The sequence below is a fragment of the Larus michahellis genome, chromosome 6 (assembly GCF_964199755.1).
Source record: "Larus michahellis chromosome 6, bLarMic1.1, whole genome shotgun sequence".
NCBI classification, from domain to species: domain Eukaryota; kingdom Metazoa; phylum Chordata; class Aves; order Charadriiformes; family Laridae; genus Larus; species Larus michahellis.
The window spans coordinates 30,604,018-30,617,774 of record NC_133901.1 but is presented as its reverse complement, the minus strand read 5'-3'; the positions used below and the strand labels follow the sequence as shown (position 1 = coordinate 30,617,774).

The following is a 13,757-nucleotide window of genomic DNA, read 5'->3' as shown; positions in this document are numbered from 1 at the left end:
GGCATTGGTCACCTCTAAAGACCATAAGGCTGCATCTTCTTAGTGTGTAGCATCACCTGTGGCTGCCAGCCCCCCCTAAACACAAGCTGGCCCCAAGGCTGTGCTCCCAGCCAGTGCTGCTGAGCCTCCACAAAGCCATGGCGAGCCCTCTGAGACTGAGCTGATGAAGGTGAAGTGCCCCATGGCCACCGTGGCACTCAAAGACCGCTCCAACTCTGGCCCTTGGGTCGGTCGAGGGACCTGCCCTGAGAAACCAGCAGGCTTTTGCTGTGGGACCAAGGGCAGCAAGCACAGACCTGCCTGCGCAGGGACAGTCACATCTCCCTGTGGGCTGGGGTGCCACTGGCAAAGGCAGCGTCTCATTCACGTGAGCCACATGGAGCCACCAGGCTCTGCCTGTGATCTGCCGGCACTGCTGCCAGCTCATCAGCTGTCCCCACTCTGGCGGCTCTGGCCACCTCAAGGAGGGGAGCGAGTACTCAGCTCTGCCCCAGCATGGCTGGGAGGCAGAGCCCCGATAGCAAGGAAGTGAGCAGCTCCATGCGACCAGAGCCACCAGTCCCACAGCAGCTGGTTACGCCCAGCCACAAAGACAGAGGGTGGACACTGTTTCCACTGGAGCTGGCCCCAGGGTGAGCATGGCCGCGTGGGATCACCCTTTCACTGGACAGGTGGGTGCTCCCCTGCTTCCTCCTGCTCCCCCAGCTGCTGCTAAAGTGAGGTGGTTGGCATCTCCTCTGCTAAGACACAGTGGCAGCACATCCCCAGCTGTGCTCACCCACACGTTCCCAGGAGGTCACCCGCCTGGAAGCACGGGAGATGGGGCACGGGGAACCTGGGACCCCCCAGCCCTGCTGTCCCCCTCCCTGTGCCAGCCAGGTGGGTGCAGCAGCTCCTCTCCGTGACGCTGAGTCACACACATCATGTCTCTGCTCTTCTTCACCCCTGTGGGGATGAAGCCGAGCTTGGAGCTTGGCCGGGCTCCCTCCTGCACCAGGTGGTGCCACCAGCTGCAGCAGCTTCAGCGTGCTCTGTTCCTTCCACAGGAGACAAATTGATGGGGGGAGGAAGGGGAAGGATTCGGTGTTTGTTAGTGCCGCTGCCGGAGTCAGGGCCTGCAGTTTCGCAGTGATATCATGCGTGGCGAGAGAGATGTGTCTCCACGGCTGGACGCCTCCTTCGTTCTCACCTCCTGCCTCCAGCTGGGCCCCTGCTGCACAAGGGACTGTGAGCCCCAGCAGATCAGCAGAGCGTTTCTCAGCCCTCTTCTGGAAGCAACCGGGATCTGGAGATCTAGTCTGGTCCATGGGGCAGAGCCTGCGTTTCTGCCCACTTTTGCTCTGCCTCATCACTTGCCCAGACAAACAAGAGATACAGCAAATACGTGTTGCCCTCCTGGTGCCCCGTGGGCACGCAGCAGATCCCTGTGTGGCTGGGACCAGCTGTGTGCCCATCCTTCGCACCCTTTGAAAGAGGCCAAGTGCAAACATAGCACCAAGCCGGTGCCTCATGCAGGATCTCACCAAATGCAATCCCTCCCAGGGAAGGGCCGGACTGCTTCAGTCTCACCTTTGGCTCCATCTTCCATCTATACCATCCTCATGGCTCTTGAGCAGAAAGGAGCAGTCACTTCACTGCTGCTTCCACGACCCTCCATGGCGACTCATGGGCTTTCTAAAAAGGGAGCAGGTCCATGGGCAGAATTTTCCCCTGCACTCTCGTTTCCTGGGGTCCTGTAGCAGCAAGCCCAGCTTAGTGTCCTGGCTTGCTTTTCCACAGCGCAGGATTATCTCACCATCTTCCCCCCTGGCAGTAACTGGTAGCTGCTCCCCGACGTTGGAGGCTGGAACGTGTTGCGGCACCTCGGCCGAGGCAAGAGCACCGCATGGCTCCCTGGCCGGGAGCACCTCGCTTACGAAGGCTTTGGCTCCTCTGCTTGCGGTTTCAGTGAGGAGTAAGGGCCCGCCCGGCGCTCATTTACATCAGTGTTAATCAGGAGTGACTGGCCAAAGGGCTGGAGCCGCCCCGAAATGACTCAACGAGGGGAACCCTGGATGGGAGCAGAGCGGTTCCTCCGACGCCTCTCTTCACTTCCCACAGCCCACCCGGCATGAACCGACACTGCACGTGGAGACCTCGCCCCTGCCAACCCAAATGTCACCTCTCATTGATACCGAGTATTGCAGGTTGCAGGCCATGGCGGGGGGATGGAGGGCAGCAGGGTGCTCTGTCTCTGCTTCCCTGCTGTTGTCCAGAAGACAGACCCGCATGGCACGAGGCTATGCTCAAAGGCAGAACGGGGCCGTGGGTTTGCTCTGGAGCTTCTGAGCACCCTTGGAAATGTCTCGATTGCAGCAGCAGCACCCAGAGTTAGGCCAGAGTCCCACTTGCTTTGACATTGCTCAGGCACTGGGAGCCGTCTGGGCACTTGACCTGAGGGCACAAGCCGTGCTCGGGGTGGGGGGGAAGGAGGGGAGGGAGACAGATTTATTACCATAAATAATCTAAAAAACATTTCTCTCCGCCATAGATACTCATCTGCTAACTGTGTCACAACACATGCGGTCTTGCCCCACCTGCCCTTCAGCTTCTACAGCCTTCTCCTGAGCCCTCCATACTTCTGGTTGGGAAACACACCACCCAAGATCAGGACTGATGGGTTCCCATCTCCTTCAGATGTGACAACGCCTAGAGGAACGCCTGCAGCTCGCCCCAGGCAGGGGCGAAGGTCTGGTTTGGCTGTGTTTGTCCAGCAAAGGAAAGAGAGAACCAGAGTCCAGCAAAGAGGGACAGACAGCCAAGAAAGGGATAAAGGAGGCAGCAGAGGACAGAGGTGGGGTGCCAGGGTAGGACGCTGAAGCAGCAGGGTTAGTGCCTTGCTCCCGATCTAGCTGGGGTCTCCTGGATTTGTCTTCTGGATACCTTTAAGTCTCTTCCACAATAATCCCACTGGTTATAATGGCCATATCTCTCTTAAAACCCATCCCCTGGTTTCCCTGCACCCTCCTGCCCTGCCAGAGCAGGGGACTGAGCCTCCAAAAGATGCTTGAAGTGGTTTTGGATGACACCAAAGCTCCACAGGTCCCATCAGGAAACTTGGACAGGGAGCTGCCCGGCACCACTGAGCTTGTGGGCAGGGGGACCAGGGGACAAGGGGGGGACAGGGGGAACAGGGTGCACGGGACAGGGGATGTGCAGTGAGTTCAAGCCGCGTCTGATGCTCCCAGGGAAGTGCAAAATGTGCCTTCGAGGCAGGCAGGGACCAATGGACCATGCTGCTCTGCGGTCCCAGGGTTAGGGACTCACCCCACACAAACCCCCATCACTTCCACCCCGTCCCCCACCCCACATACATGGGAGGGAGTCAGAACAGCCCCCATGGGGGCTGTGGGCAGGGTGAGGACGGCATGCTGGGGGCGAGCGGGAGGTGATGCTCCAGCGGAGACCCCGGGGTCAGCGGGCACGTCCCAGCAGCTCAGTGGGGGCCGTTGCCGGTCCCGCTGCCGGCTGGCAGGCGGAGTGGTGAATGAGAGCGTAACTTATCAGTATTACCTCATGTGAAAGCCCTGTGCCTTTGTATCTCAAGCAAACACCGGCCATTATACCCCAGCGGACCGGCATTGTTATTCTGTCTGGTTGCAAAAGGTTAGTGCTGTGGAGCCCCGCACGTCCACACTGGTGGGGTGGCAGCGGGGCCACCACGTCGCCCCGCAGCCGGCAGCACTCCCTGGCCGCAGGACCGGTGGCCCCGGCTGTTCCCAGGCCCGGCCAAGGCCCGGCTGGACCATTATCTGCTCCGCAAGGCTTCCCCGCCATCCACAGAGCCGAAATGTGCCCCTTCCCTCGCCAGACCTCGCCCTGGCCAGGGCCACCCGGTGCTGCTCAGGCTGGCGCCTGCACAAACCTTCTGGTTGGAGACGGCCAGACCCATTCCCAGGAAGAAAAAAAAGGGGCAGAAAGCCCAAATTTGGCTTCAGCAGGATCACAGCCCTGGCAGGAGGTTGAGGGCTCGACCACCAGCATCCCCGAGACCAGCAAGGATTCAGCTCCCTGCATCCCAGCACTCCCCTGGGGTTACCCACATCCGGGATGCTCCCGGGAAACGCCTGGGAAGCCCGAAGGTTTTGCCACAAAGGACCAAAGCCAAAAGGGACTTCCTACAGTCTGGCACTAGGCTCCTGGGAAGCCACCTCAGAGGGGCTGGGGGCCATTTGGGGCTGGCGGGAGGGCCACAAGGGAACTGCCTGCTGACAGCATCTTCGAGGGTGACAGGGTTTCGCCCAGCCGAGCCAGGTGGAAGAGGCTCCTGCCAAGCCAGGGCATGCGCCGCCGCCAGAGCCGCAGGGCTAGTGAGGACCTGCTCACCTGGCCCGGATGCGAAGGTAGCACGTTGGGGCACAGACCTTCCCCGGGGCTGTGTGGGGTGACGCGTTGCAGTGATGGCATCCGGCTTCATCACTGCTATGGGGTCCCCTCCCTGGGTACAGGCTAAGGGTCTATCGCTGCTGGCCTGATGGATCCACAAGGCACAGCTCCCCATGGGGACAAATGTGGTGACAATAACTCATCCTTTGGCTTTTCGGGGCCATCACCTCTTTGGGCAGGAACGTCTTCCCAAAGGGATGCTCAGCGCCAAAACCAACAGCCTGGGCTGAAGTTGGGACCTCCAGGCTGTGGGTGAAATGCTGCCAGACCCCCATTTCTGGGGGAAGGTGTCTGAGAAGGGGAGGTCAAAGATGACGGTGGCATTTAGTTTGGAAAATCCCAACAACCTGCCCCTAGGTTTGCTGCGGAGCCAAGGCTGCCGGCAGCTGGAGGCAATGCAATTCGTATCCTCTGAGGACTGACACAGAGGGAGGCTCACAGCCTGGACTCACCCGTGCGTTAGAATTGCTTCATTTTCTCAATGTTCAACAGAAGTCTTGAGACACCGTGTTCCCGCTCCCATCAGCCCAGTGAGGTACGGCCATCCCAGCGCTGCCCCGGGGAAAAGAAACACCCAGAAAGTCAGGAGGAAACTGGAGCATCACAGGGATCCCAGGGAAAATGGCAAACCCCAAGAGGCAAACCCCAAAGCAAGCCTCTGGGGGGAAAACACACTGTGCTAAAACACACTAACAAAACAAAACACGCTAGCAAAGACCCAGGAATCTCTACCTGGGGCTTTCCCTTGTCTCCTCACCCTTGCTGCCCTGGAAGCTTTGGGAAGGGACAGAGATGTCCTCTCAGGCCCCATGTCCTTGCTGCATCTGCAGTTCTGTCCCCACCTGCCCCATCAGGGTGGTTCTTCGGGGCCTCTCCTCACCACGGTCCCAGTTTGGGGAGAGGAGATGTTGGCCCTGGTCCTGGGCCAGAGCCCTCTTCCAGACCCAAAGGAGACAGGGGAAAATGTAAAATCGCGTAGTGTTTCCTGTAGTGCCTCATTCAGCGGCTACATCCAAAATAAACATCAGGAATGTTCAAACAGGCTGAAAGCTCCATCAGCATTTCAGACATGGAGATACGGAGGTAAAGCAGGTGCCAGTGCTGCTGCAGTGCCTGAGGAGCATCGCACCCTGGCATGCAGGGCCACCCTGTCCCCATGACAGCCTGGTGGCTGCCCGGGCCTCGGGGCTGTTGGTGGCCCCGTCAGCCCAGTGGTGCTCCTGCCCTCGGGGGCTGTAGGGCTATTCTCCAGAAAAGCTTGCTTCAAAGCATCCTCAGGAGGCACATCGCCTGCCGTGTCCTGCCACAGAGGTGGGACCAGACAGTCCCCTGCCACTGCATGTGCCACTGTGCGCTCATCCATCCATGCAGCCAAAACTGATATCCCCCCCCAAACTGCTTTGTGATGAGCCTGCTGTCACCAGTCCCCTAGAGAGGTGCTGTAAAACCTGTAAAAAAACCCATAAACTGTAAAAACCTCCTATTGTGTCATCTCAAACCCTCAGTGGCAAACACCAGCACATGTCTTGTTCCTGGGGACCTGGTCCACCAGAGAGGAATTCACTCCTCCGTCCTTGTACCTCCTCTGTCCTTGTATCTGCTCTGCTCCCCTGGTCCTGCCCCAGGTGGGTACTGAGAGAGCAGCAGTGCTTTGGGGCTCGTTCCAAAGCCACCCAGAGGCTTTGGGACGGCGCTTGACCAACGGCTCCTTGGGTTGGCCACCGGTTGCAGGAAAAGATCGGCTGCTCCGGCACCTCCATTGCATGCACGCAGCCTTCTGATGTCTCTTTTTGCAAAGGGACAAACGGCCCGCACGTGGCATCAACTGGAAATCCTCACGCTACAGTTATCCATCGCTCTGTCGGGAAATGCTCCCTGGCCCATGGCAGCAGAAGAGACATAAATCTGGGCAGCTGTTTCCCCAAATCAATACAGAAACGCGCTCCCTAATGAAGAGCGAGTGGAAGAAAAAGAGGATGGATAGCTGGTTGTTCACTGCTGCAGTGGCGTGACTTTCTTCAGGCTAGAGTCCGTGTTTCTGTCCTGTAAACCTCCTCAGGGTTATCCTCTGGAAGGTGCCCAAAGAGGCAGGGGATACAGAGCCGGGGCCCCAGCGCCGCCCAGCAGGACCCAGCCTCACCCGCGGGCATCGCTCACCCCTTCCTTGTGATGGGGCAGAAACACCCCGTGCTGCTGTCACATGTACCCCCGTGACCCCACCTCCTCCCACCCTCCAAATCATGCTGGCACCAGTCACACTCCGATGAATCCCTCGCCGTCCTTCAGGCATGGGGACCCATGTGCTCTCCTGCACATGCACACGCTCCGCTCCCTTCCCCGCTCCCTACACACCGACAGTGTCCCTGAGTCCCCCTTCTCAGGGGTCACCCCCACTTGGCTAAGACTTGGCCATATCTCCCTGTTTTTAGCCCTACAGCAGCCATGTTCTCTGCTTTCAGGCATTTTCCAGCACATGCAGCTTCCCACCCAACCCCTGGAGAAGGGCTTTCCGGAGGGCAGGAGATGTCCTTGCTTTGGGTGATGCCCAGCAGGAGCCAAAGGGGCGAGAGGCTCGAATCCAGGCTGGATGGAGCCAGCACGGCTGCCACCATGGGGACACCTTTGAACAGCCCTTAGTCTGCTGTCACACGGGAAGCATTATGTGACACGAAGAGCAGTCAAAAATGGATTTTCATGCCTTTCTTAGGTCACCTCAAGCCACCCCCTCACCAACGCACCTCAGTCCATCTCCCCATAGCCCCTGGTTGGACGCTGGTGTCCCAGGGGCAGCCCAGCCCTGGAGCCCCTCTCCCCGCCTGGGGATGGGGAGGGGTGTCTCGTCCTCCAGCCCACCCTGGGGGGTCTCCATCCCTCCCTGTCCCGCTGTGCAGGATCCTCTTTGCTCTCCAGCCCCCGAGGGAAGCCCTCTCTGCCCCACACTCCCAGCTTCCACACATGCCTTGAGTCTGCCAGTTCTCAGCTGATGTGAGCATCCTGCAGGGCCTTGGGCCAAGGAAGGCACATCCCTTCAAGGGTTAAAGTCTTTCAGGTCCCCATCCCACGAAGCAAAAGGGTTTCGTGCTCTTAACCCCTTCCTGCCCACCTCTTCTCCCCCCTCTGAGCTTTTGCCACCCTGGTGGATCCGATCTGGTTTGAGTTAAGGGAAAGGCTTTGTGTGCGCCCGGCTCTGACTCCAGCGACTTTCAGCAGAAAAGGCAGGATAATTTGAATAACAAGACTAATTGGATTTATTAAGCACAGCCCCTCCCTCCCCCCCCCCAAAAAAAAAAAAAAAACCCGAGGCTCTGCACAGTGTGACAAAGAAAACACACTAATGAAAACCACGCTGGTGAAAGGGCGCGGGACGAGCCTCCTGCGGGCAGGCGCTGGCTGAGACCTGACCACCTTGTGGCATTTGTGGCAACGCTCTCATCCCTAGGGGCGAGGGGCTGGTGGAGAAGCTCCGATATGGCTCCCGACCCCACGTCCCACCGCGTGCAGGGGGCAGGTGGCAAGCAAGGCACCCTTCCTCCCCACGCTGTGACATTTCCCCCTGGTTGTCTGCCCCATCTCCCTCCCCATCCTGGATCCCCCCAAGGAGAAGCCGCAGGGCAGCGCTGCCCGCGGCATCCGCCAGCACAACCAGTGACGGCAGGAGCCCATGTCAGCTGTCCCACCGCTGGTGACCTCGGGCACCCCAACAGCCCCAGGCTGCGGAGATCCAAGGCTCAGTTCCCCGCTGCTCCCCCTTCCCCTGCACAAGCCCTGCTGAAAGCAGTAGTGCTGCAGAGGCCCCCCCTGCACCTTGCACTCCAGAGAGGCTGGGTGTCACATCTCAGCACGCTTCGGGGGGGATGAGAGCTGAACCCCAAGAGAAGGGGCCTCTCTCTGCTCCTTGCCTGCACCCACAGCTCCCTGGCACCCGGGGTCGGCTCTAATCCCGGCTCCCTCGCCTCGCTCTGCCTGCACGCAGACAAATGCCCAAGCACAACTTTACACTCCAAAAAGTCCAAGTTGTCTCCACCTGGCAGGCATGATGGAAAAACCACCGAGACCTTCTCCTTCCAGCTCCCATTCACATGGAGCTGAAAAGCCAATCTCCTTTGAAGTGTCCCGTGCCCAATAGCCCGGGCTGGGGAGGAGGAAACATCTCCCTGCTCCCAAGCAGGGAAAACACAGACCCCCAGAGAGCCATGGTCCCCCAGCAGGGGCAGCTCCCCAGGGATTTGGGGAGCAGCAGAGCCCAGAAAGACCAAGAAAGGGAGTGGGAAGAAAGGACCAGCCTGGAGCGGACCCCGGGGAGAGCAGGAAGAGCAGAGAGCATTTCCCTGGTTCCAGGGAAAGGATTTGGAGTGCAAATCCAACCTGGTGCAACCCATCCCTGCATGCTCCTGCAAAGAGAGGGGGGTCTTTCCGCTGGCCTGATCCCAGTAAAAGCATCCCCCTTCCCTGGACGCGGTGCCAGGGATGGTGCACCGGAGCCGCCAGAGCCCCAGAGCTGCCCGGTGCCGGGCACACCATCAGCAGCGGCAGAAATCCTGCCCTGCCGGCTGCTGAAGGGGAAGGGGGAGGGCAGGGAGGGGGGAGCACCTACTGTGTCCCCAGAGACCCTGTGAGATGCTGGGATTAATCCCGGGATCACATCCCTCTTCCGCACCCTGCAGCTCCGGGAGCAGGTCGGAGGCCAGGCTGCACAGCCCTGTGGTGGGTCAGCCCTTGGATCCTGTCCCCAGCAGGGACCCTGTGACACTGACTGTGCCCCACAGAGGACATCCCCAGGGTGTGTGAAAGCCCCACCTCCAGGGCCAGGGACACCATCCAGCCCCCCCAGGAGAGTGGAGGGTGCAGGTCCCCCCCCTCCAAGCCAAGGGACCCACCTGGGTGCCCTCAAGCAGCGCCCCTGCCCCCTGCATCCCCCTGTGTCCCCAGCGTCCCTGCCAGGGAGGGCAGTGTCCCCCCTCCTGCCAAGCAGGGACCTGGGAGAGAAGTTGGGGGACAGACAGGTTCTGATTTAATCCTGGATGTGAAAAAAAAAAGAAGTGCTTTTTGCACTCATTCCTGTCTTTTGGGCTTAATCCCCCACTGGGACACCCCCGCTCCAGCCTGTGACAGCCATCCCCCCAGGCTGGCCCGTGTTCCTCCACAGGGGGTCACTGGGGAAGTGGGGGGGAGTGGGGGACCGTGGGGCAGCCGGGCAAGGGGAGGGCAGACAGCTTTCGGGGGGGGTCGGGGGGTGGTCGGGGGGGGGGGGGGGGCGGACGTGAAGCCAAATGCCCCCCGCTTTCCCCGTCTGCTCTCCAACTCCCCGAGCCGGTTCCTTTGGGCTGATGTGTCATTCGTTCCTGCCAGGGGAGAGGGGACACCCCCCCCTACCCTCCCACCCCCCCTTTAAATTCCTGCTATTGTGGAGTGGGAGGCCGGGTTGGACCTGGTTGTTTAGATGACATCACCGAGCAGGTTGGGTTATAAAATGAATGAAGCAGAAAGCCCAAGTTCACACGAGCTCGGCACTTCGCGGGCGGCTGGAGGGACCTCGGGGCTCCGCTCTGAACTTTGACTCCCGCCGGTCCCGGCCTCTCCCCGGGGCTCCCCTGGGCTCCCCGCTGTTTCCCCCCCCCCCTCCCCGGCCCCCCTCTCGCTCGGCCTCGCAGGATGCAGATCTCACCCTGGCTGGCTGGTGGACTTTTACTCGCGCTGCTCTCCGTCAGGCTGGAGGCGAAGCCGGCGTCTCAGCTCCCACAGAAGGTAGGGCTGGAGCTGCCCCTCGGTTCTCCCTCCTCTCCCCCCTCCCGCCGAGGGTCCTGAGGGCACAGGGGGGAGAATGCGGGGTGACTTTGGGGTGGCGGAGTCAGTGCAAAGCCGGGGTCCTCCTTCCCCATGGACTTTTGGGCTGCTAGGGGAACCCACTGCTCCTCCAGCCTGTCCCAGGCGTGCGTGTCCCGGGGATGTCAGCCCCAAACCGGGTGGCTGGAGGGGGATGCTGTGTGCCCGGTACCCTGCAGGCTTGGGGCCGGGGAGGGTGGCAGTCCGCTCCCCGGTGTCACCCCTTCTGTGCCAGGCGCTGGGGAAGGGGAGTAGAGCCGGAGCAGGGTGGGCAGCAGGTGCACGGTGAGCAGGGTGGGAGAGCAGAGCACTCCAGGCAGCCCTGCCCAAATGAGGGGGGGGGGGGTGTGTGCAGGGGCACCCCAAATGTGTGTCCCGGGATGCTGAAGAGGAGGGATGCACTGGCGGCCACTGACACTGGGTGGCACTGCCCCAGGGGCCAGGGACAGAGATGGGGACATGGACTGAGGGGTGTCCCAGGACAGCGGCGGGACAGGACTGGGGGTGTCCCTGTAAAGACCTGGGGTGCAGGCGGCAGAGAAAGGGGTGATACAGGGGGGTCAGGGAGATGATTGAGGGGGGGAGCAGCCCCAGGGCTTGGTGGGCAGCAGCCCCGAGCAGGGAGGCGGGGGGGGATTGCCGGGAGATGGGGGGGGCAGTAGGGAAGGGGGTGTGACCCCCATAATTGCGGGTCAGAACTGGGGGATTGGGGGGACCCAGACAGCATTAACGGGGGGGGGGAGGGGGGCAGCAGTGGGAAAGGGGACCCCTGATCTCTGCACTGCTACTGGGGACACTCTGCAAGGCAGGGGTGCAGGGAGGGCTGCTCAGAGTGGTGTGACACGCCCCCCCCCCCCCCCCCCCGGGGCTGGGATGGGGGACAGGAACACCCCTCTGAAAGCTAGCAGGGGACACAGTGACCCAAGGGGCCTGAAAGCTGGCAGGGGACGCAGTGACCCCTCGGGGGGTCACTGCATCCCCTGCCAGCTTTCAGGCCCCTTCAGATTGAGCAGGGGGGGGAATATGTGCCTTGACAGCAGCACAGCTGGGGGAGTGCAGCACCACCGGCCCTTTTCTGGGAGGGATGCAGTGAACCCAGCTGAGGCAGGGGGACACACAGTGCCGGGGGGGTGTCGGGAAGGCACCGCTACAGTGTGAGGCAGGGGGATGCTCCGACCCCAGGGCAGGGCGCACGGATTTGGGGAGAGGGGAGGATGCCCTGCGCACAGTCCCAGGGTGATGGGGGGACGTTGCTGGAGGCGGGGTGCGGGGTGGGGGGGGATGTGTGTGTATGCACAGCCCCTAATCCCGGGTGTGCATCGCGGCGGGGGATACGCCGACCCCGCTGCGGGATGCGGGGAAGCCGGGGCGGGGGGGGGAGCGCTGAGGGGGGCGGCGGCGGCTCTCTGACCCTCTCCCCCTCCACAGGCCTCCCGCGGCTCGACGGCGGCGGGTCCGCCCGAGGCGGCGGCGGCGGCGGCGGCGGCGGCGGAGCGGGAGAAGGAGCGGGAGAAGGAGCGGAGCGGCGGCGGCGGCGGCGGCGGCGGCGGGTCGGGCCCGCGGGAGGCGCGGGAGGCGCGGTCCGAGTCCCGGCCGCGGGCGGGCTGGGCTCGGCTGCTGCAGGACCCGCCGGGCCGCCGCCACAAGGGCGTCCATAAGAAAGGGCTGGGCAAAGGCTGCTTCGGCCTCAAGCTGGACCGCATCGGCGCCATGAGCGGCCTCGGCTGCTGAGGGACCCCTGGCGGTGAGTGCGCGGACGGGGCGGGCGGCTGCCGGGGGGGGGGTCCCGGGGTGGGGGGGACCGCTCCGCTGCCCCTCGGTACGCTGCCGGGTGGGAGATGGAGCACCGAGCAGGGTTGGAGGTTGTCAGCCCGCTTGAGCCATCTGCAAAGCCCGGTGTGGCTGGTGGGTAAAGCCACATAGTTGGGTTTAACTGTGCCGCCATCCATCCATCCATCCATCCATCCATCCATCCATCCATCCATCCATCCATTGGGTACCTTGTCCCTGCAGAAGGATTGCAGACCCAGGCCTTAGTTCACGGTGAGCCAGACCCACAGGCTCCGGGGGGGGATGCAGAAGGAGCTCCGGTGCAGCCATACGTTCCCAGTTGCTCCGAGCATCCTACACTTAGACATAGGTGACACATGGACATGTCTCAGAGGGCAGGGTACCCCCAAGTGCCTGTGGTGGGAGGATTAGTGAGGCACCTGGCTCAGCCACACTCCAATTAATTTAATTCAAGGGAAAAACAAGACACAAGTTCCCCAGGTGTCTCCTAGTTGTGATGACAGCCACAGGTAGCACTTTCCTAACCTAGGCTTTGCATCTGAGCAAGTTACAGGGAGCTGGGAGAAGTTCTTCCCGCGGCACTCCACAGCCGCTGTGCTTAGGGACTGATGGGCAAGAGAAGCATCACTTCCCCGCAGTGACCGGTTTGAGAGAAGCCCGGCAGCTCCCCCCTGGCCAGCTCTTCCCGATGGGGCTGGGGGCTGGCCTGGTCCCTGCCAGCAGAGGAACTCACACTTGGGGCAGCGTTTGCCCACTGCAGCCCAGGCCACTCTTCTTCCCACGGCACGGCGCTGCCCCACGCAAAGGGATGTCCCTTGGCCCTGCAGTAACGTAACGGGGCACGGAGGGGACTGGATCCAGAACCCCTGTTGCTCTGCAGAGCAATGGGAAGAGCAGTTGCCCGCAGGACAGCAGCGCTGGTCCCTGGCCCTGCCCAGAGGGATGGGTGCTGCCCCTCTGCTCCCTCCTGTAGCGGCTCCTCGCTATTCCCAAGGAATCGCCCAGCTCAGGGCTCTGAGAAGTGCACGCAGGCTGCGCAGCCAGCTCACACCCATCCTCTCTCCTTAAATTCTCAGCAGGAAAAAAAGATTTCTGCTAGAGCCAGGGCCAGGAGGAGCAGCACGCTTCCCTCCGACTCTCCCCTAAATACCAGGCAGCCAGAAAGCAAAGGTCGAGCTTCTTCCTCGCTTTAGCACAAGCGAAAAGCTCAGAGAGGTTCTCTGTTGACTTCAGCATCCCCCGGCCCAACGCCAGGATTATTCTCGCCGGGGTTTCAGCTTGGGATGGGCGAGGGGTGGTGTATGGCAAGTACTAACAGGCACTTTGTTCTCGTTCCTCGCAGGGCTTTGAATCCGTAGTCCATTTTCTCCTGCCGTGGCCAGGCAGGGCCATCCCCCAGGCAACGCCTAGAAGAGCAGAGACCCTCCCCAGAATGGACAAAAGATGTGGCTGTGTTTTTCTTTTTGGTACGAGGAGTCATGGCACCAGCTGTTTTGGTTTTGTTATTTTTTTAAAAAGTGCTCTCTATCTTATATATATTATATATACAAACACTCACCAAGACAAGGGACAGTGCTTTTCCAGAGACTGATGAAGCCAGCTGTATAACGTTGCTGTTTGTAAATTCATGTCATGCATAAATGTATTTATGTTGTAAAGCTATTTATATATTGTTTATAAAGAGATATTTATAAAAAAATTATTTATGTAACTAAATG

General features: G+C 60.9%; 1 protein-coding gene across 1 annotated transcript; it reads left to right on the top strand.

The window, feature by feature from the left end:
- The first annotated feature begins 10,043 nt into the window (after window positions 1-10,043).
- On the top strand, window positions 10,044-13,723 carry NPPC (natriuretic peptide C). The gene is made up of 3 exons (XM_074591356.1): window positions 10,044-10,170; window positions 11,677-11,992; window positions 13,382-13,723. The coding sequence occupies exons 1-2, from the start codon at window positions 10,078-10,080 to the stop codon at window positions 11,977-11,979; spliced, it is 396 nt and encodes a 131-aa protein (XP_074447457.1). The 5' UTR covers window positions 10,044-10,077; the 3' UTR covers window positions 11,980-11,992; window positions 13,382-13,723.
- Window positions 13,724-13,757: the final 34 nt, after the last annotated feature.